Below are 22003 nucleotides of genomic sequence, written 5' to 3' on the forward strand. Positions count from 1 at the left end.
CAACAATTTAGATAATTGTCGAATAGACGAAGAGACCCAAATCAAGCGAAGCTTTGTTGGATTTGTTGGATAATCGGAGGAATAATAGTCTGATAAGCCCTCTCCGAAGGATGTCCAATGTCCCAAAACACATGACGAGATGCATCCAAGCATGGCACAGGAGCCGCCGGAGCACAACAGCAAGGCCTAGTTGGCGAGGTAAATCCTAAAAGAAACCAAAAGTTTTTTTACACTCTATAAAACCTACCAAAAAACAGGTTACACTTTTGTACTATGTTTTTGGTCTCTCTCTCTCGCTTCATATAGCTTAACCATTCATATACAGCTTTAATATTAAAAAAAAAAATTGTTTAAGATTTTGGTGATTTAAAAAGTCTACCTGATTTTAGAGGGTTTTTCACGAGTTCAAGAAGAGGATTATACATGTCGACGTAGATCGAACGAGAACCTGGGAGCAACGTATTGAGGCTGTTGACTTCGTTAGCTAGCTTCTGGTTAAAAAGTCTAGCCACTGCGTTTGCGGGTTCTAGACATAACCCTCCAAGAGCATTACTTGCTCCTGGCAAGCAACCCAATGGTAATGTTCCCATAATTGCAAATTTTCTTGCTCCCAAATTATATAATTCCTATATCAATACATATATTTTTTTTCATATGATCAAAAAATTATAAAATTTTATGTCAAATTATGTAAATTCGGAATTAACTCTCGCAAAAGTATTAGACCTTTATGAATGATTGAGTCCATGAAATCATCAAGTCAGTGTATGAGAAGATAGTGTATCGAATGTTTCTTGCTGGATTTGTAAAATATGTGATGGCAATATCGTTATTTCCAGCGGAAATAACAAATACCGCATTCGATATGATTGATCTTGTTTTCTCTTCATCTCCTGTGATGCCATTTAGCTTTGCTATGTAAGCTTTGAAGTCATTTAACTGCTCTGGCACCCAAATCACTCCCTATTTTATTTTATTTTTATAATAAATATGAAATTATTAGTCAACATAGATTATTAGATGAAAAAAGCTAATCACATCATATCTTAATTAGTTTAATTACCTGAATTCTGGCGGTCATTGGATCTAAACCGGAACCACCAGAAGCAAAACTAACACCGGTTAAGATATCATTGGGTTGAAGGAATGGGCTACGATAAGCTGGTACAATATTCTTTATTCCCAAACCTTCGGCTGCATTCATATTTCACCCCAAAAAACAAAATTTGAATGATGAATTCACTTCTTAATAAAAAAAAATGGTGAAAATATTATTTTTCCTTATTGCAAAAGAAATTACCAATTAAATCTGTAGGAATCCTTCCATTGCCAAATCTTCCTGTGGGTATCCGAGTTACAAAATCTCTTCCATACGGATAGAAATTAACCTTAGTTAGAGTGAAGAGATTATTGTTGTTGCCCGTATCGAGTATCGAATCTCCGAACGCTATAACCGCGGTAATATTTCCGGCATGGACGATAGAAACTGATATAACATAGACTAATACTATTATGGTGTGAATAGCTATATAATTCATTTTTATTGTATGCGTTGATATATTCTGCTTGCCTCTCAATTCAATATATGTTTTAGAAAGGCTTGTGCTTATTTGTACACCCGATAACTTATTAACGAACCATAGTTGTTAATTGTTATGGTTAGTATTTCTGTTACTAAATAAACTAATTTTTAAGAGGTGAACCGAATCGAATTTATCCGGTGATTTGTTTTACCCTTCTTGTGTTTTTCTATATAATTATGTTATCATGTTGGATATTAGATGTGGGCTGTTTGATTCGGTTCACACGACTTAATGCTAAACATCATAGTTTTTCCTTAATGGACGTAATTCCATATGTATTATCATATTGAGAAATATGTAACATGCATATTTATGTGAGTTAATTAACAAGTCGTTTTAAATACATCATCTATTTTATGAAAGTGTCTTTTTAACTCATTTCAAACATCTTCAGATTCTTCTTACGTTCAGAAAGTTCCAAACATATCCCTTTTTAATACTATACCACTAATTAAATCATATTAATAACTTAAATGCATATGTTCTTAGTTTTAAATAAGGGATATAATTGGAATTTAGTTTGAAAAGTCACATAATTATAAATGTAATTTTTTCAAACACTAACTCTAGAACGACATACCTTTTGAAACGAGAGTATTAGTTAAAAAAAAAAATAGTATACACAGTTTATAAGTGTGTTGAGCTATATATAGTTCTAAGTTTTACCGAGTGAAATAAGTCTTCTGCCGACACAACGATAAAATGTAATAAGCACTTTTGTCACTTTGCCATCAAGATTATTACATACTTAGCTTTCAAGTGCTGGATCGGATTTCAATAATTATATGTATGTATATATACACACGCTCACGGGGCACACATACACGTTGGTGGGCTATGATCAGCAGCGGGAACCCCTTTTGCAGCTGAGTGCACCCGAAGCTACAGTTATTTCACCAACATGAGAGGATGGTCTCGCGGCTAGGCTTGAAGCTTTTGAATAGCTTGACGATTTAGTTGGTCCAGCGCCAGAATACGTGAAAAATGCACCGTTAAGCATTAGATCTCCTTCGGATCTCCAATTCCAGCTTTGCCATTCGCTTTCGGGCGCATCTTCGTGTTTTGTTACCTCTTTGCTATCAGAGTCATCAGGAGCAAGAAAACGGTTGCCTTGAGAGTTGATGGTAGGATTAGCACTTCCTCCAATTGCATACATTTCCCAATGTGTATAGTCATTGTTCACCACATGGAAATATCCATGTCTACACCTATATTCACAAAACTTCACATTAATTAGTTTGTTAAAATTAATTTTCATGTTCTACTTATAGACTATAGAGTAACTTATCTATCTGATACTGATCTACATATAAGGTTAAAATTATTAGCTCAACTAACCCCAACTGTTTTTCAATTGATTTAGACAGCATACTTATTTCGGTTGATCTATCTTAGATCTAGATAAAGGAAAAACGTATTAAAGTTTAGTTTTGTTGTATTTTTTGGCTTTGCTATTTCTTTTAAGAGTATGTCCAACCGACAATATATACTTGACTTTTTATAGTTGGTTACACATATATCCACATATATAAGTATACTAAATATAAAAATTCTATTTTCGATAAAATACCTTGGCATTCTTTGGACGAGGCCTTCTCCGAAATGGTTAAAAGCGATAGTGACTTGCATATTCTTGTCTTGTTCATACGTATCGCTATGTCCCAATAGCATAACCTTGTTGTGATGCGTCAAATAATTGTTAGAGATCGTTATAGCCGTTGATCCACGAATCGCATCAATCAACCCATCGTTGCAATTCGAGAGCGAGCAATGATCAACCCACACGTGGCTCCCTCCGAAGATGGACACACCATCACCGTCTGATATCGTTCTCCACCCGTAATGCTCTGGTGAGTCACGTACGTACGTATTCCCTCCTTGCTTGCAATCATGTATGTGTAAACCATGGATGATGATGTTGGTCACATATTGTATGGTTATACACGGCCCACCAGAGATGTGTACGGAGGCTCCTCGTCCGTCTAAGGTTTTGAAAGAATTCATTATGAGTTCTTCTTTTAGTTGGATCGTCATGTCTCGGTTAAAAATGATCCATAGCGGTTCATCTCGAATGACTGCGTATCTTAGTGTTCCGGGTTTAGGGTTTACTGGATCGTCGTTTCCTGGATCAGTCACCACGTAGATTTCACCATCACGACCACCAACTGCGTTTTTGCCAAAACCGATTCCGCAATCGGCCAACCGTTTTCGGTTTTTCTCCCAATCCTTGTCGCATCGCCAACAATCATCGATTGGATTACCTGTCCCGCAAGAGAAGAACCCTAGCTTCCTTCTTGACATCGACTCATTTACTTTCCTTAAGAATTAATTAACCAACAGATAATTTATTAGCATTAATTGTTCTGGACGTACGTAATTAGGCGCACTCATAATTAGTGGTCACAGCTATTCAATAGAGTAACAACAAGTCAGTTTGTGATGAAGATCGTAATTAGCCTTCAACAAAAAGAGCATGGAAACAATATTTCAAGCGAAACATTGGAGTAAATACCAACGTACGTGTTACATTTTTTTGTAACAGTACCTGTGTACTTCCTCGACAACGAGCTCAGGGTCGGAAACGGGCAAAGACGAAGCGAGCATGGAGAACAAAATGCAGCATAAGAAAAAGACAAGAAGTGTGAAGGATATATATGAAGAAGAATGTAGCATTGCGTTTATTGGCTATTTGTTGTTGATAAGTTTTTTTTTAAGGTACAGGAAGAAGAGTTGGGACGAAACATATGAGTGAAGGAAGAAAGACAAAGCAAAGCTAGAGGCTATATAGCATATGAAACACTTCGGGTGATTTATTGCGCATGCAACTTGATGTTTAATTGGACCCACCCTTGCTTTTAGCTTTTTCCTCTTCTTATTTGATTTAGCGTGTGAGAATGGAATCAACCTAAGTCATTTAGAGAAGAAGAAATAGGGCTCATTACGCATCACTATGTAACAATTAACATGCAGGTTAGCAGTTAGCGCAATTGTCACGTAGCTTGGAGAAAGAAACAGAACTCGATCGTTATTAAATCTCAACGAACTTAAAGATAAATGTTGGTGAACACTTATGTAGGGTGAAGCAAAAGTCAACAGTGTGTTAGTGTACTTTTAGTAATACGGTTTAGTTTTGTACATTTATTATAACTTTACCGTTGAACTATAATTAATAGCCTAACAGTTAGCTCATACTGTATTCTTTTTCTTAAAGTTAAAAGATTAGCTGATCATCATATAACCCATAATAACACTAGCTTTAAAAAATGTGTGAATTACTTGTATTACTTAAGATAAACTTTAGAAAAACAAAGATATAGGGTTGATGGCAGCTTATCCTCTTGACCGGGCGTGGCTACCACAGAATACAAGTATCTTATTGTTACAATAAGATGAAATATTTGATAAATTTATCTTTAGAGTGTTAGTTTTTTTTTTTCTTTCAGTGATTTATTTTTGTGTCTCAAAAATATTTTGTTGTTTGCAGGAAAAGTATATAAAAGAAAAAAGAAGACCCACCAAAAACAATGGAATAGAAGAACTGAGCTGACACTGGCCCATAGAGGTTTGATTTTGGGACCACCGAACCATGTGCTTCGACTTCGAGTCCAATCTTTCAATAAATTACGCTCATATAATAATTTCATAAAAATATTTATAACCATTTAATAAGAAATTGTATATTCATGTCCAACAATCAGACTTGTTTTGATTTTTTTTGGCTGGTTTAAAAATTTTGTATTGATGACAATCAATGCACATGGGAAGTACTTGCATCAGCATCACTATATATATCTTCCACACTTTTTAATAACTTATACAATTATATGAGTCACCGACATTTTATCTCCTATAGTCGATCATGAGTTTTAGTCAAGTGATTTTTATCATACATTTAAGCAAAATCTGTGTATTTCGTACATCAATTGCAGAAATCAATCAATAGCAAATTTTTGTATCTTCTAAAATTTTAGAAAGTTTTGGACATTCATTCGATTAGTAGTAAATGATTATGTTTCTCGAACGTGACAAAGATCGAGAACCGACATTAATGTTCTTGTTTTTTTTTGGTTGTATCAGAATGTTCTCAAAGCTGAAATGCTAAAATATATACTTATAACTATAAGTCTATAACATATCTTTTTTTTTTACTATGTTTCACATGATTAATAAAGTACAAAAAGATCGCATTAGACTAAGCAGCAAGTTCAGTAATCATTGAGTATGATCGATCATATCTAATTCAACCATATATTAAATTGAGTTTTACATTAGCTTAGGTATTCTCATCGTCAAAACGAAGCTTTATCATTTGGATTATCAAAGTAATCCAAATGACTGTTTCGAACAAATGCTCACCCTCAAAAGTCTTCTCTTCCATATGCCATCAATTCAGATTTCATTTTTTTCCTTGCGAAAATTGACTTGTCTTGTTTCAGAAAACAAGAAAAAAAATAAGCGAGATCAGAGAATTGACATTTCTATAAACCACTAGAGACGTTCGATTTTAATTTAAGGTGGTAGATGTAAAAGGAACCGTCGGATCAGAAAAACAGAGACTTAATCCAGACAGAAGGCATGTGACCGGTTTTGCTTGAAAACTACTTGCCAACTTCTTCTACTCATTCATCAGTGTTCTAACATATAATTTCCATACATTACATTCACTAAAATAACGAAACAAAATTAAAGTTTATCAATCGAATCATAATCTTCAAAACGGATTAAGTTCTTAAAAAAAAAATCTATAATAAAATTATCCATATCTCTCTTTTAAAGACTATATGTACATGATGCCATAATGACGTGATGTAAATCATTCCATGCAAGCTTACAACTTTTTATATTCAGCCCAAAATATCTAATTAAATGGGCTGAATATATCCAACACGGCCCATTGTTGTGGATAAACAAAAATTAGAAAAAAGGAAATATCTAAGCCCTCCACGTACATCGTTGATGACGTGTCTCATCATATATAAACAAAGAGAACACTAAGCTTTATTTTATTGTTTTGTGTGATTTTTTTTTGGGTGATCCTAATCCAAATCCTCTCTCGTCGTTGTCTAAGGAATCGGTGACTTTTTTGAATCTTTGCGATTCGATTGATCGTTCGTTATCTTCTACTCTCGATTTGTTTACTTGACGTTGATACTTTTCCGGTCGTTTTCTTTTTTGGTTACCGGTGCTGGAGATCCGATTACTTGTCTTTCCTGTCTTGGCTCGAGATCCGAGCCAAGCAGTAAAGAAGACGACTTTGTTTCACGATTTGGAATTGTATTCTTGCGATCACAGGCATGAAAGATTAGATTTTGTTGTTTTTATAGTTGAAACTTGTAGACATACGTCTTTGTGGTGTTTTGTTTACTTCAATCGATTTATTCTTTTTGAACAGTTCTTTAAGGTCTCTCGTGTAGAATCTTGGAAATATCACTTGTGTGTGTTCTTGTGATTTGACAGTTTATGGGTTTGTTGTTCTTGGTTTTATCAGTGTTGTTTACTGATAAAGGGATGAAATTTCGTAGCGATACCTCATGTTCTTGCTGATCGTTATAAGGGGTTTGGGGGAAATAGTCAATTTTTCTCTTTGGTTTTCAGTGATTATGAGTTTTTTTTTTGTTTGTTTGAGATCTTTGGTGTATGAGTTAATGATCGTTTTATTGTTACAGATGGCATCGAGTGAGGGAATTTTGACTGATGGACAATGGAAAAAGCTTGAAATAGCAACTCAGAATGCTGAAAGTTTGTCATCATCGCCGAAATCCCATACTCTGTTTGCTGATTTGAACATTAAGTCACCCACTGGTGGTAAAGGGCCAGTAGCTGGGATTCCATTGAGGCATGTGCGAAGGACACACTCCGGGAAGCATATTCGTGTCAAGAAGGGTAAAAAAACTTGAACTTTTTTGAACCTTGTTCTTGGCAAATATATGCTTTGTAGTGAGGGAGATGACTATTTATCAGTTCCCTTTCATGAATGAAAGCAGTTTCTAGACTTAAGTTTTCAGTAAAAGAGTTCAGGTGTGTAGGTGTTATGGTTTACTTATGTGGTCTTGATATCTGCAGATGGTGCTGGTGGAAAAGGAACTTGGGGAAAGCTTCTTGACACTGATGACGGTGACTGCTGTATTGATAAGAATGATCCAAATTACGATAGTGGAGAGGTACTTACTTTACGCCTTTATTTTGTGTTGGATACTTTTCTTGTTTGTTAGGAATTTTATATTTAGCATTAGCTGATCTTAACCTCTTCTAGTAGTTTGACTTATGCGTTTGTGATTCATATACACAATTTAACAGGACGCATATGATGGACTTGTTGATTCACCTGTCTCAGACCCGTTGGATGATTACAAAAAGGCTGTAGTTTCCATCATTGAGGAATACTTTAGCACCGGGGATGTGAAAGTGGCGGCATCTGACCTCAGGGAACTTGGTTCAAGTGAATATCATCCTTACTTTACCAAGCGACTTGTTTCTATGGCCATGGACAGGCACGATAAGGAGAAGGAAATGGCTTCAGTGCTACTCTCTGCATTGTATGTTGATGTCATTTTACCTGATCAAATTAGGGATGGGTTTATTAGACTTCTCAGATCTGTGGATGACCTAGCAGTGGACATTCTTGATGCTGTTAATGTCCTTGCATTGTTTATTGCACGGGCTATCGTTGACGAAATTCTCCCTCCGGTTTTTCTGACTAGATGTAAGAAAATTCTTCCAGAATCTTCCAAAGGGTTTCAGGTAATTGTGACTGCAGAGAAGAGCTATCTCTCAGCTCCTCACCATGCAGAACTACTGGAGAAGAAGTGGGGAGGTAGTACTCACACTACAGTAGAAGAAACGAAGAAAAAGATATCTGAAATCTTACAGGAATACGTGGAAAACGGAGACACTTACGAAGCTTGTAGATGCATCAGGGAATTAGGCGTCTCATTTTTCCATCACGAGGTCGCGAAGAGGGGTTTGGTTCTTGCTATGGAATCTTAAACCGCTGAGTCACTTATACTAAAGCTGTTGAACGAAGCTGCTGAAGAAGGTCTGATCAGTTCGAGTCAAATGGTGAAGGGATTCTACCGAGTAGCAGAGAGTCTTGATGACCTTGCTCTAGATATCCCATCTGCCAAAAAGCTGTTTAATTCTATCGTTCCAAAGGCTATTTCTGGAGGCTGGCTTGATGATTCATTTAAGGTAACCTCTGATCAAGATGAAAGGAAATCAAGTGAAGACGGAAAGCTAAAAGAGTACAAGAAGGATACAGTGAACATAATTCAGGAATATTTCTTATCTGATGACATTCCTGAGCTAATCCGCAGTCTTCAAGATTTAGGGACACCTGAATATAACCCAGTGTTTCTGAAGAGGCTCATAACTCTTGCTCTAGATAGGAAAAACAGAGAAAAGGAAATGGCTTCGGTTCTTCTTTCTGCTCTTCACATGGAGTTATTTTCAACCGAAGATTTCATAAACGGTTTCATTATGCTCCTGCAATCCGCAGAAGACACAGCTTTAGACATCATGGACGCATCAAACGAACTTGCCCTGTTTTTAGCTAGAGCTGTGATTGACGACGTCTTAGTTCCACTTAACCTTGAAGAGATCTCAACCAAGCTACCTCCAAAATCAACCGGAAGCGAAACAGTCCGCTCAGCCAGGTCTCTTATCTCAGCCCGACACGCAGGAGAGAGACTCCTGAGAAGCTGGGGTGGTGGAACCGGATGGATAGTGGAAGATGCAAAGGACAAAATCTTGAAACTTTTAGAAGAATACGAAACAGGAGGAGTAACGTCAGAAGCTTGTCAATGTATCCGCGATCTAGGGATGCCGTTTTTTAACCACGAAGTAGTGAAGAAAGCTTTGGTGATGGCAATGGAGAAGAAGAATGATCGGTTGCTGAATCTGCTTGAGGAATGTTTTGGTGAAGGGTTGATTACAACTAACCAAATGACGAAAGGGTTTGGTCGTGTTAAAGACAGCCTGGATGACTTGTCGCTTGATATACCGAATGCGAAAGAGAAGTTTGAGTTGTATGCTAGCCGTGCCATGGACAATGGCTGGATCCTTCCTGAGTTTGGGATTTCTGCAACTGAGTGAGAGTGATGATGAATGATTCCCTTGTCAGTTTCTTATGTTTGTGTAAGCTCTTACTATATACTTTCCTCACTTTCTTTATATATTATGGTAATTAATATCATCATATATATAAATTGTATGGATTGGGTTTGGTAGATAAACATGAGATGTTTATATTTTCATGTGTTTCTTTCTTGTTATTGTGTTTTTGTCTTTTGTACTAATATCTTTTTTCTTTTTAGTGTGTTCTAATTTCTGATGTATTTTCGTTACATTGTTAAAGACCTTGAAGTCTCTTCTTCTTGGTCTTTGTTCTTGTTTGGCTTTGGACGACGAAAAGAAGTTAACAAGTGATAAAATATTGTTAATCTGTTATACCAAAAAATACAATGAATAGAGAAACCTTGTGAATCTATAAATTACTAACAAACAAAGTTATAAAAAAAATTAATTGCTATATTGAGAGTTGTAAAAAAAAAAAAAAAGAGAACTTTTTGAGTGGGTGTCGTGAGATTAGGGTAGTGCAAGCAGAGGACAGACCAATCATCGTTGCCAAACACATCCCTTGTCAAATGTTTTTCTTTTGATTTTTATTTATATTTTGGCTCAACTTAACTTTCCGGCGCACTAAGTCAGAAAGAACATCGATGGACCGGTCGGAGACGATTGCCGTCAAACACGAACCCATGACCGTTGACTCTTCTGCATCTTCTTCCGCTATCAAAAGGCCTCCTCTTGCTCGACCTCCAAAGCTTGTAGTCTTAGCTGACCTCAATTTCAATCCTCCTGAGGCTGATGATATTGACTCATCCATTCAAATCCCTACTCCTCCCATCGCTAGGTATCTGTCTTCTGCTTCTACAGAGTTGTGTTTGTTTCAGCTGAACCTTTCTTTCTGTTGCTTTTGACTAACTATTTTTTTTGCTGAGATGATTCTTTTGTTTCCTCTCTGTTCGGAAGAAAACTTATTTCTGAGAGACATTTTTTGTTTTTGAGTTTAGAAAAAATGATGTCTTCTTATGCCGTAATGCTAAAAATGGAGACTTTGGATATCGTTCAGTAGGAGTCTGGCTCCAGAAATGGGGGATTTTATGTTTTTGGATAAGTAGGGTTTGATTCTTAATGCTTTGTTGGGTAGACGAAGCTCAGAGAGATTATAAGGAGGTTGTAGGTTGACTTGACACTGTGTGTTTGTAGGTTGAATAACGAGGAAAATTTTCAAGAGGGAGGTACATTAACATGCAAGGAGGTGGAACCAGGAGAAGTAGATGCCAAAAAGAGCAGCAAGGTGGGGAAGTGCCGCTCGAGAAGTAAGATTGAGGGTTCCTCTGACTGTGGAGTTGATGCAGATGGTGATCAGGCTAATCAAGGGGTCCCTGCATCCCGGGAAGAAAAAATCAGTAACCTCAAAATGGTGAGTTTTATCGACTCATGGTATGATGATGGTGCTCATGATTTTATAACTCATCCCCAGTTGGTTGTTGGTCTAATGTTTCATGATGATGATGCTTTGTTTAGATTCTGCTAACCCTGCTCTCTTTATAGGGTCTGATTCATGTTGCAAGGAAGATGCCCAAAAATGCTCATGCCCATTTTATTCTTGGTCTAATGTTCCAACGTTTGGGCCAATCTCAAAAGGTAGGCTTGAGCTGCGGCTACACTGATATATCTTAGCATAATTATCATTTTATTGAGTTTAACTGCTAGAGGGTTTTAGGCGATACCAGAATATGAGAAAGCTGAAGAGATCTTACTGGGTTGTGAGCCAGAAATTGCTCGACCAGAACTACTCTTGTTAGTTCAAATTCACCATGGACAGGTGATGATCTGATCTATGTGTCTGAATCAGTGTATTGAAGTCTTGTATTTGCGTTTGCGAGCTCCGTATACAAAGGTTAATATTTCACTTTTGTAAACACTGTAGTGTATTCTTTTGGATGGTTTTGGGGATACAGACTCTTTTAAAGAGCTTGAGGGAGACGAACTTGAGGAAATTCTATCAAAATTAAAGGATTCTATAAAGTTAGATGTTCGACAGGCTGCCGTGTGGAATACCCTTGGCTTAATGCTTCTCAAAGCTGGTTGTTTGATGGTAATATTCTTCACCATGTTTTCTGATTATTAATGTGATTCCTTGTGTGATATAGTTCTGCTTTGTTGATTTGTAGAGTGCCATATCGGTTTTGTCATCTTTGTTGGCGCTTGTCCCTGACAATTATGATTGCCTTGCAAACCTTGGAGTTGCTTATCTTCAAAGGTGAGGAGTTTGCTTCCCCTCAATTTTCTAACTTATCGTGATACTTCTCTCTAATGAACAAGTCTTCCAGTGGCGATATGGTGCTTGCAGCAAAATGTTTTCAAGATTTGGTACTGAAAGACCATAACCATCCTGCCGCTTTGATTAATTATGCTGCTGAGCTTCTCTGCAAACACAGTTCAGCTGTCGCTGGTTTGTTTCTTATCAAAGAACCTTTAATTTTTCTTCTCAACCTGCCTAAGCAAAGTACACATGCAAAAGTAGAGGGAAATATTCTTATGTAATACTGTCTTTCCACTTGTAACTTGTAAATGTTTTTTCAATTGATGTCAGGTGCCGGGGCTAATGGTGGTACTGGTGCTTCTGAAGATCAGAAGGCATGTATGAATGTCGCAAAGGAATGTCTCTTAGCTGCTCTAAGATCAGATCCAAAGTCTGCCCATACGTGGGTGAATCTTGCTAATTCATATTATATGATGGGTGATCACAGAAGTTCTAGCAAATGTTTGGAGAAGGTGCTTTTGGCTCACTTCTTTGTTTTGAGGTTGTTCATTGTTTTCCTTATCTTAGACAGACAGGTTTCTTTTACTTGATTTCCGTTTCACTTTTTCTCAAGACATATTTGGAACTTAGTGAAAGTAATGCAATATAAGTACCCGAAAGTCCTGCATACGTACCCAATCTTTATACATTTACTTGGGAGGATTAGGGTGGACGCTGTTCCTCTGAATGGGTTGGGCATATTAGCATCTTATCTGATGAAATATAAGATAACCTTGGTTTGAATATTCTTGTTTTTACCGAACATTTGCTTGTGGTTCTGTGTCCATATTCTTCGGCCTCGATTGCAATAGGCATAGATTCAACTAGACGGAGGAAGAGACTTATGTAGCTTAATCATACCTTGTCCAAGTGAGCCATTCGACCTTGATGGCGGGTGTTCAAAATGTATTCCTGATTGTGTGATAATAAGATTCTGGTTGTAAACTCTTTGGCTTACACAGCAGTCTTGGTTATGGTTGATTGAATTTACTTGTTTTTATTTTTCAGGCAGCCAAGCTTGATCCCAACTGTATGGCTACTAGATTTGCTGTTGCTGTCCAACGAATCAAAGATGCGGAAAGGTCTCAGGATGCAAGCGACCAGCTTTCATGGGCTGGCAACGAGATGGCTTCAGTGATAAGAGAAGGAGAATCTGTTCCAATTGACCCTCCAATTGCTTGGGCAGGGCTTGCCATGGCTCACAAAGCACAGCATGAAATTGCAGCTGCTTTTGTTACTGACCGAAATGACTTAACGGAGATGGAAGAGCGGGCTGTGTACAGCTTAAAGCAGGTATGCTCTTACTCTGTTGCGATACTTATGAAGTCAGTTTCAGATGTTGGGTAGAATAGGAGGAAAACGGGAGAGTTGACTATTTTAGAGATAAAAGACTGATTTCCTTAAATAAGTCATTGGCACTTCTTCTGGTTTGGTCACAAGTAAAGACACACATAGATAATGAAGAGATATTGTCGCATTGAGAAATTTATTTAATCTCATTATTCTCTTCTTATTTACATTAGGCTATAACAGAAGATCCTGAAGATGCTGTCCGGTGGCACCAGCTCGGTCTTCATAGTCTTTGTTCTCAACAATATAAGGTCTCCCAAAAATACCTCAAGGCAGCAGTGGTTCGATCTAGAGAATGTAGCTATGTGTGGTCAAATCTCGGTAACACCCTCTTCAAATCGATGCTTGCATTGCTCTTAAGTTCATTGCATAACTCTTATGTGAGCTTCATGTGTTGGCTTTTAGGTATCTCACTACATTTATCAGACGAACATTCAGAAGCCGAGGAAGTATACAAGCGAGCCTTGGCTGTGTCAACAGAGGATCAAGCTCACACGATATTCTCTAACCTTGGGAACCTCTATCGACAAAAAAAGCAGTACGAAGTCTCCAAAGCAATGTTCTCAAAGGCGTTGGAACTCAAACCGGGTTATGCACCTGCATACAACAACCTTGGACTTGTGTTTGTGGCTGAACGGAGGTGGGAAGAAGCTAAGTCCTGTTTCGAGAAATCCCTTGAAGCTGATTCATTGCTTGATGCAGCACAATCTAACTTGCTTAAAGCCACAACCATGTCAAGGCTCTGTACTTGCTTCTCTTCTTCAACTGTTGTTCGAGATTCTTGACGTTCTGTAATACTTATTTTGTCGTTTTGTGGGTTCACAATTTATCTGTCTTGAATAGTTACTGTAAGAGGCTTTGAATCTAAAGAAACATTTGCCTACTAGTCTCCCCATTCCATAGTGTCTGGAATTTAGTTTGACAAATGGTGGTAATGTTAAATTGAATTCAATTTCATTTATCCTGAAATGTAGTGAAGACGAACAAAAATTGTATAATGTTACAAGAACAAAACTCTTTCACCCACTTGAGGAAAAGAGAAATAACTTATGATCTGGAGAATTCTCCAGAGCTATCCATTATTTGTACATTGCCAAGTAAACAAATCACAAAGGATTTTTTTTTTTCTATTTTGAAAACGAGTATTCTTGTCTCTTTTATCATCTTCCTCAGCCCATCATCTACACAGAACAAACAGAGTTTCAATGGTTTAAGCAAAGTAACATCAAGATATGAGATATATTAAGGATTTAGTTTACCTTGAAGATGTCTCCAAACATCCCTTGCAAAGGATTCTTACGCTGCACCCCGTAAAACCTCTCTGCAATCTCGTCCAGCAACTTCAAAACATAACACAATTTCCGGGTTTTCATCAAAAGTGAAGGAGATATATATGGAATCAACAAGGATTATAACATGCAGAGACCAAAGAAAAGAGTTGCATTTTGTTGAAGAACTTAGAACCAGTAACTAGTATACCTCGTTAAGCAGCTGATCTCTATCTATGCTTGACTTATATTTTACTCTTAACATATTGAAAAGAGGCAATGCATCCCTCTGCAACCTGTATTGAGTAACGAATTTCTTTAGGTAAACAACAACGAGCAGAAAAGACTAAAGGAAGAAGAAGATCCTAGTAGGTAACTAACGTTTCCAGAAGATATGAGATAAATTGGATAAGGTTTGATTCCGAAAGCTCGGGATTTTTTGTCTCTGCTTGTCTCTTAATCTCATCCATCATAAAGTTTGCATCTTTCATGTTACCCATAGATAAATACCTATCATGCAAGAAAAAAAAAATCAATACACTTTCTTTAGTTCCCCGCAAACTCTGCCATCTATGTATCCAGTTATAAAGCATGGACTTACATGAGAACTGCTCGTGCAATTGCGAGGTCATCTTCTCCGGGATAACACTGTAAAGTAATATTCAATTACGAGATGTTACATTGAAATCCAGACAATTCTTGAATTTTCTATCCCAGTGCAAAAACTACTGTACTCTAAAACTTAAGACTACTAATATAGAAACCAAGAGATGAGAAAAATTTGAAAGGAAGAGACTGACCCTTCCCATAAAATTGACCAGCATAGACGCAAACTTCTCAGGGTCCTCAGCTCTAACAAAATGTCGAGATATCCGGACCATGTCCTGCAGGAAACATATTAAAAATTGATTCATCAATAAAGATGAAAATGTATTGACTTTATAATAAGAAATGGGTACAAGAGGATTACAAGTTCAGGACACTCAGTGTAGAGATAATCACCCAGCATAGCATGCAACTCAGGATAGCCAGTACTTGGGGCCCCAAACTCTGCAGACCATCTAAAAGAAAGAAGAAACAGCAAAATATGATATAACTGATACATGTTCACACCAAACAACGATGGACAGTGCCAGTTGAATAAGCAAAAAATAATACACATGGCTCTGGCTTACTTAATAGCAGCTCTCAAGAAGGAAGTCAAGTTGTCAACACGTGATCTGGCTTCCCCAAGAGATTCTTGAAGATTTTGGACATCTTCATCGTCGCTCACGTCTACCAAATGAGGTGGTACGGGAACCCGAGGAAACAATTTGTACATACCCCTGATACGATCTGACGGAAAAATATATATTCAGTATACCCGAAAACTGAAATAGGTTAAAAAGCAATTATATATTGGATGGAACTAACCAAGAGTTTCATCATTGCAAGGAGACTTGGCTTTAACTAGTGTGTCCACAAACAAAATAGCGAGGTCCGCTCCACAATTCACCTGAGAATTTACCTTTTGTAATAAGAAACAAGTGCAGGAGACAGAAACAAAGATGTTGTCTTTATTTGTGATAAACAAACATGTCCCCCTCAAAGTTTCAAGTACAAAATAGATATATATATATATATATATACCAGGCCGTGTTCAAGTTCAATACATGCCCCTGAAAAGAGGATATCAAGAGCTTCAGAGAATCTCTGAGCCGTAACATATCTGCAAACCAAGAAAAAAGCTTATCTTTTTATCAAATCCAATCACAAAACCAAATAAGAATGAAGACATAATCAGCCAATTCATGAAAACAGCTCTACCTGAATCCAACCAGAATTCCAGAAAAAGGGTCAATGCAGAATCAACAAGTTAAAAAGCAAATTGGGTAATTAGAAGGAATTAGAGCAAAGAACGAACCTGGCACTGATAGATTTATACATCTGCAATGCTCCATAGTAGTTGCCTTCCTCTACCACTTTCCGCAATTTATCAATATGCTATTATATAATACGAATTTTTTATCAAAAGAAAAAACATCAAATTTAAGAAGGATCTATCTATGTTATCTCCTTAAATCAATTGGTAACAGAAAACAGAGTGGAATGAACCAAATAAGGACAAGAATTGGAGAGAGTGAATCGAAAAATCGAATGGGAGCAGATCTCCGAGTAGTAGAAGAAGGGGTACCTCTTGAACGGGAGGTAACTCACGTTTGGTCCTCTCTCTCGTCGACATGGATCTTATCGATGGTTTCGTCCTCAAAAAATCTATGTTCTTCTTTTGGTTAAATCAATTTTCGCAGAGAGACAGATCCCCAAGTACGGAAGCTAAACAGATATTTGTCAGCTTCGTGCGTCTTTCTAGATATTTTACTTTTAATTTTACCCTAATTATAATATTTAAAAAAAAAAAAAAAACTCAAATTTGAGTTAAACAAAACAAAAATAAAATAAAAAGGAAACACACAAAATTCCCAATTTTATGGAATTTATTTAGTTAACTTATTACATTACATATATCTTCAAACTAAAAGTTGATGCCTTGGAAAAAAAAAAAAGTAAAAAGTAAAAGTTATGAAAATCTTCCCTGTACCATTTTTTTATTTTTATTTTTGTTGATGAGTATTTTGTATATCATAATTGCGTGAGTAAAATAAAATAAAATCTATTTAGTTATTTTAAAATAAATTTAATAATAGTTAACAATAATATTGTTACCAAATTTAAATATTTATGTGAGCGGCAGACTATGAGGTTCAAATGAAGAATTTGTCTTGCTATTTATAAAAAGAAATTATGATATCAATATATCATTAGGATTATAGAAGGTTTTCAATTTCTTTTTTGGTAAACATTTTTTTTTTTGACAACCGGATACAAGATTGACTCAAACAAACCAATACAAAGGAATAATATTTACATAGGTAACTAAGTGCGGAATTGAACGAACATGTCGCGCTAGATTATCCGCTTTACCATTCCGAGAGCGATGAACGTAGAGTAATGAAAAAGAAACAAACTCTTCTTTGTCCGCCTGTATGTTCTCCAGATAAGGCGTAAAAGCTAGCCACTCGGAAGGCGAAGACACCATCTTCACCAAGTCGGAGCAGTCGGTGAGAAAGACAATATATTGGTTTTCTGCCACAATCATGCAACGCATGGCCCAGATAAGGGCTTCAATCTCGGCATGAAGAGGTGAAAGACTACGGCGAAAATTGGCTACTCCCATATTAGGGTCGTCACCCCTAGGTGACGTACAAAACCATCCTCTACGAGCATATCGATCTGTCGCTTTCCAAGAACCATCTACAAACATCATGAGAACTAGTTATGGTTATATTTCAAGACTAAATATGCCATATATTTTCTTTGTGTGTTTTTTCTTATTTTTTGTAGAATAAATTGTATGGAATTAATATATTAAAATGTATGAATATGTTGAAAGTTTTATTTTTATTTTTTTAAAAATCATGGGAATTACATAAAACTTATAAAGTATGTGTCTTTTTTAAAGCCATCATATTTAGCATATAATTTTATTGCATAATGTTTTATCCAAAAAAAACTTTGTAAAACAATAACATAAATTCTATTTTATATAAAAATTACAACATAAATAAAATGAATTTTAACTTGTGCTCTACACAGGTCTTAATCTAATATTCATACTAGTTGCTTTGTCATGCTTGACATGTTTCAACAATAATTAACACTATTCCACTACCATCTCATATTTTCATGTCTTCCGTCTTCACCACATTAAAGAAAAAGGCATCATCACTACAAAAATTTGAATCGTATATCCTTTTTTTATGAAACCTTAATTATATTATTTATCTTTAGTTTGGGGATACAACAATACGAAGATAAAGCGATGAGTACGTTAAGCACTTTTCATATAATATTTTAAAAAAGAAAAACTTCTTCAAGTGTAGTAGACACATGAACCGTGACTTGGGTCGACAAAAACAAAACAGCCCGTTTTGGCGAACTTGCAAGCACTTTCGATACGACCATGACTATGATAGTAAGCGTTCATGGCATACGACGCATGGTCTCGTACATTATTAGGTTCATAGCAACTTCCACCGGGCTGAATCGGTGTACAGTCAACATTCTGGCCACCACAAACATAATCTATATTAGCTTGTAACTGTTTGTCTGTCGCAGTTGGTAACGGCATACACCATTGTCTGTAGCTAGTCACGACAGGAATCGCCACAGCAGATAGAAGGAGAAAGAACGTCAACAGCTGCGATGACATTTGGAACAAAAAAAAAAGATCAAGAATTTTTGTAATGCATGTGTATTATATTTTGTAAGAATGTAATGCTGTGCGTATATCATTTCAGTGTGATTACGGGGTTCTTATATAGAGATGCATGGAGAATTAATCAATGAGTTTATGACGGAAGACAAATTAGGGATTTGGAATCACAATGATATGGAAATTACATATGGAGTAAGTTTCCGTTAATGGTACGTTTTTGCAACTACATGGAAATATATACTAAAGACTTTTCAAGATGGAAATATATACTAAAGAATTTTTCAAACAAGACTGATTCTTGGGAAGAGAGATTCAATACACCAATTCTTTATAAATGGTTCCATTTCAAAAATATATATTTCCGATTAGAAATTACCATATCTCGGTTTGTTCAAAACATGGAAAACACGAATTCAAATATTATGTTCCAAATTTATAGAATTTATATTATGTTTTACTTTTCTGAAGTAGAAGCTGCATGAATCATGATGTCCAAAAAAAGAGAGTAAAAGTGATAAGATTTTCCCTGCACCAAAATGTTAAAAGATATAGAATAACAGAGTGTAATTAGTCTATCATTAAATTTCATTTCATTTTTGTTTTGACTCATAAATAAAATCTTAAAAGATATTAGAGAAGTTTGATGCTTATATAATATTTTATAAATTATTTGGAGCTTCGGCTTTAACAAGTTCAACATGCATGCATATGTTAATAAGATACGTAAACGCAAGCACCATGGCTTGGGTCGGTATGAACTTCAGTGCCAGTACCGCTGAATGTGCATTGCTTTTTGGTGCTACCAAGTTCCTGGTCATACGAGTTCATTACATATGACGCGTGGTCTCTTAGTGTATTTGGTTCATAACAATCACGGAATCCTCCTGCGTCGCTGCAACACCAGTCTATAGTGTCTTGTAGCTGCTGATCTGTTGCTTTATTATTCGCCACGCACTATACTCCATTGTTTTCAGCTGCCCGCGAGAAGTTTCTTAGTGCTGAGGTCACGGAGACTGTAGATACGATGAACAACAAGAGAAGCGTCAATGATAGAGACCTTAATGTTTTTGTTTGTGTTACCATTATTGATTTGTAGAACCTTACTTTTTATTATACAAGAATTATATAAGATAAGAAAAAGTTGTTTTGGTTAGGTATTATTTACTTGTTCAGTTCAAAGGAAAGTAATCAATACGTCGTGCCACTTATTCGTTTGTATGTGTATATCACAATTAGTAGAATACACCTCAACGTGTGTTATAATCCTACTTCATTGCATATTGATATTTGACGTAATATATGTTATTGATTAAAAAGAATAAAAAGAGTTGATCTATTAATTAAATGACTGTTTATTATAACCAAATTATACACAAATTAAATATAAGAAACTTCATGTTAAGAGTATTGTGAATATAGGAAATTTACAAATGAAAGATGGTAAGAGATATCTACAACCACTCAGAGTTTAGATATCAGAGATGAAATACTAAATTCCTGAGAAATTCAAAAGTGTTGTAAATTCAGGAATTAAAAACGCTAGGTCTAGGGAATTTATTTTGTCTCCACCTGGTATTTGTGGCAAATACTAAACAAAGAATTTAGAAATGTGATTTGCTTGTATACATTTTCTGAATGTGCTTAGACAAGTTTGAATCGAACCCACCTTGACTTTGATCAATTCAGCCAAAGAGATAAGACAATCTATGCAGCATTCCAAATATAATCTACACTGTTGTTGTCTCCAGTGGTCACTATATAATCAAGACTTATTTCACCCTATAAATAGATTGTTTATGCTTCTTAAGCTTCATAGTAGTCTTATATGTTATCATCCCTCTTGCCCATGTAGGATCTTACTATATGTGGATTTTTCCTTTGATTACAAGTATCTAATCTTCTTCTGTTCACAGGTTGCTGATGATTCAATTTTCACTAGGGATGGCCCAAATATTTATGTGGATGCTAACATTAGCTTTACACAAGTAAGCACACTCGTGACTCCTAATTTTGGGTTATAAGCAGAGCAATACCTTCTATGTTTTCCCTGCATTGAGACACTTTGTGGTCAAAAGCCTTAAACCACTAGCTGATAAAGCTATGCGATAAACTTAATTTTGATAAAAGTTATCAGCAGTCTACCTGAAAATTAGTGAGTTTTGTTCTATTCAGCTGGTTTATGTGCCAAAATGTTATATTCAGCATTCAATAAAACCAATACAATCTTTTTTTTTTGAAAGATCAAATTATTTTAGGATAAAATAAAAGAACTTATAGCTATATAATATGGTCTTAGAATTGAAAATTCCGAATAAAATAAAGAAAACATAAAATGTAATTTAAATTAAACATAGTGCATGTAGTCCATGAAACGGTAGATTTTCTTGTATATTTAGGAATAAAAAGGCTTTCTCTTCTCAATCTTCTCACGTCTTCCTGGCTAATGTTGTAAAGCAAAGACATTTGGGTCGAAGAAATTAAAATTAAGTGATTAATGTATGATATATGATTATACACTAATCATGTAGACTTTTTTTAAAGAAAGCATGTTTAATGGAACATGACTTTAGAGTTCAGATTATATATGATTAATTTTTTTTAAATGAAATTCTTTTAATTTAAATTAGAATTCAAGCAAAATTATATTTTTCAATAATTTAATATATCTAATACAGTTATAAAAAGTATCCCGCACCGTAGCGTGGGTTTAACCTAGTAGAGTTTAAATAATAGAGTTTAATGAATCTATCATTAAATTTTTCATTTCTTTTTGTTTTGACTCCTAAATAAAAACTGAAAAATATATAATATAATTTAGTGGATCATTTAAGAAGTCTGACATTTTTTTAATAGGATCTCATTCTGATAAAAGAGATGCTTTATCACATAGGGCACTATTTGTAAACACTGCAAATTCAAGTACCGAATATCAAAATTCTATAATATGTGCGAGCCATGAGACAACTTCAGGGTGTTAATTGCAATTTTGAATAAAATATATATGTGCGTTTTAAAACTTAAGAAGTATCAGGTTATTACACGATAGATACATAATTTCACTCTAATTCTCACTTGTGTAGCTTTATAAAAAAGGACGACCTAACCCCCATAAAGCCAAAAACGCGATTGAAAAAAAAAAAAAAAATTCAAACTTTGATTGTTTTTTTTTTTTTTTTTT

The 22003-nt window shown here is 35.6% G+C and overlaps 5 protein-coding genes and 2 pseudogenes across 5 annotated transcripts; 2 read left to right on the forward strand and 5 right to left on the reverse strand.

Annotated features, from left to right (window-relative positions):
* On the reverse strand, positions 42 to 1538 carry LOC104763645 (GDSL esterase/lipase At5g63170-like). The gene is made up of 5 exons (XM_019240313.1): positions 1301 to 1538; positions 1064 to 1194; positions 727 to 963; positions 380 to 626; positions 42 to 205 (listed from the first exon to the last, which is right to left on the reverse strand). Exons 1-5 carry the CDS (start codon positions 1536 to 1538, stop codon positions 42 to 44), a joined length of 1017 nt encoding a protein of 338 aa, XP_019095858.1.
* Positions 2280 to 4358, reverse strand: LOC104762456 (probable pectate lyase 22). The gene is made up of 3 exons (XM_010485742.2): positions 4129 to 4358; positions 3154 to 3900; positions 2280 to 2791 (listed from the first exon to the last, which is right to left on the reverse strand). The coding sequence occupies exons 1-3, from the start codon at positions 4254 to 4256 to the stop codon at positions 2425 to 2427; spliced, it is 1242 nt and encodes a 413-aa protein (XP_010484044.1). The 5' UTR covers positions 4257 to 4358; the 3' UTR covers positions 2280 to 2424.
* LOC104762458 lies at positions 6596 to 9849 on the forward strand (annotated as a pseudogene).
* On the forward strand, positions 10256 to 14188 carry LOC104762460 (probable UDP-N-acetylglucosamine--peptide N-acetylglucosaminyltransferase SPINDLY). Its single transcript, XM_010485744.2, has 11 exons — positions 10256 to 10494; positions 10851 to 11067; positions 11199 to 11291; positions 11371 to 11472; positions 11578 to 11745; positions 11822 to 11910; positions 11981 to 12102; positions 12244 to 12425; positions 12961 to 13245; positions 13476 to 13623; positions 13708 to 14188. The coding sequence occupies exons 1-11, from the start codon at positions 10301 to 10303 to the stop codon at positions 14085 to 14087; spliced, it is 1980 nt and encodes a 659-aa protein (XP_010484046.1). The 5' UTR covers positions 10256 to 10300; the 3' UTR covers positions 14088 to 14188.
* Positions 14240 to 16905, reverse strand: LOC104762459 (Golgi to ER traffic protein 4 homolog). The gene is made up of 12 exons (XM_010485743.2): positions 16744 to 16905; positions 16474 to 16553; positions 16200 to 16278; positions 15984 to 16065; positions 15746 to 15905; positions 15541 to 15631; positions 15371 to 15454; positions 15172 to 15218; positions 14952 to 15080; positions 14782 to 14866; positions 14562 to 14642; positions 14240 to 14483 (listed from the first exon to the last, which is right to left on the reverse strand). Exons 1-12 carry the CDS (start codon positions 16789 to 16791, stop codon positions 14472 to 14474), a joined length of 978 nt encoding a protein of 325 aa, XP_010484045.1. The 5' UTR covers positions 16792 to 16905; the 3' UTR covers positions 14240 to 14471.
* On the reverse strand, positions 18363 to 18875 carry LOC104762461 (major pollen allergen Ole e 10-like). The gene has a single exon (XM_010485746.1). It carries the CDS (start codon positions 18817 to 18819, stop codon positions 18481 to 18483), a length of 339 nt encoding a protein of 112 aa, XP_010484048.1. The 5' UTR covers positions 18820 to 18875; the 3' UTR covers positions 18363 to 18480.
* Positions 19537 to 19908, reverse strand: LOC104762462 (annotated as a pseudogene).

Source organism: Camelina sativa, chromosome 18 (genome assembly GCF_000633955.1).
Source record: "Camelina sativa cultivar DH55 chromosome 18, Cs, whole genome shotgun sequence".
Taxonomy (NCBI): domain Eukaryota; kingdom Viridiplantae; phylum Streptophyta; class Magnoliopsida; order Brassicales; family Brassicaceae; genus Camelina; species Camelina sativa.

Coding starts and splice junctions, on each gene's coding strand:
- LOC104763645 (XM_019240313.1), bottom strand. CDS start 1,538: ATGAATTATATAGCTATTCACACCATAATAGTATTAGTCTATGTTATA. Junction 1,195..1,300: donor GATTCCTACAGATTTAATTG/GTAATTTCTTTT, acceptor ATATGAATGCAG/CCGAAGGTTTGGGAATAAAG. Junction 964..1,063: donor CAATGACCGCCAGAATTCAG/GTAATTAAACTA, acceptor AAAATAAAATAG/GGAGTGATTTGGGTGCCAGA.
- LOC104762456 (XM_010485742.2), bottom strand. CDS start 4,256: ATGCTACATTCTTCTTCATATATATCCTTCACACTTCTTGTCTTTTTC. Junction 3,901..4,128: donor GTTGTCGAGGAAGTACACAG/GTACTGTTACAA, acceptor TTAATTCTTAAG/GAAAGTAAATGAGTCGATGT. Junction 2,792..3,153: donor CTCGTCCAAAGAATGCCAAG/GTATTTTATCGA, acceptor TTGTGAATATAG/GTGTAGACATGGATATTTCC.
- LOC104762460 (XM_010485744.2), top strand. CDS start 10,301: ATGGACCGGTCGGAGACGATTGCCGTCAAACACGAACCCATGACCGTT. Junction 12,103..12,243: donor ACACAGTTCAGCTGTCGCTG/GTTTGTTTCTTA, acceptor AATTGATGTCAG/GTGCCGGGGCTAATGGTGGT. Junction 13,624..13,707: donor CTATGTGTGGTCAAATCTCG/GTAACACCCTCT, acceptor GTTGGCTTTTAG/GTATCTCACTACATTTATCA.
- LOC104762459 (XM_010485743.2), bottom strand. CDS start 16,791: ATGTCGACGAGAGAGAGGACCAAACGTGAGTTACCTCCCGTTCAAGAG. Junction 16,279..16,473: donor TATAAATCTATCAGTGCCAG/GTTCGTTCTTTG, acceptor CTTGGTTTGCAG/ATATGTTACGGCTCAGAGAT. Junction 15,455..15,540: donor ACACTGAGTGTCCTGAACTT/GTAATCCTCTTG, acceptor TGTTTCCTGCAG/GACATGGTCCGGATATCTCG.
- LOC104762461 (XM_010485746.1), bottom strand. CDS start 18,819: ATGTCATCGCAGCTGTTGACGTTCTTTCTCCTTCTATCTGCTGTGGCG.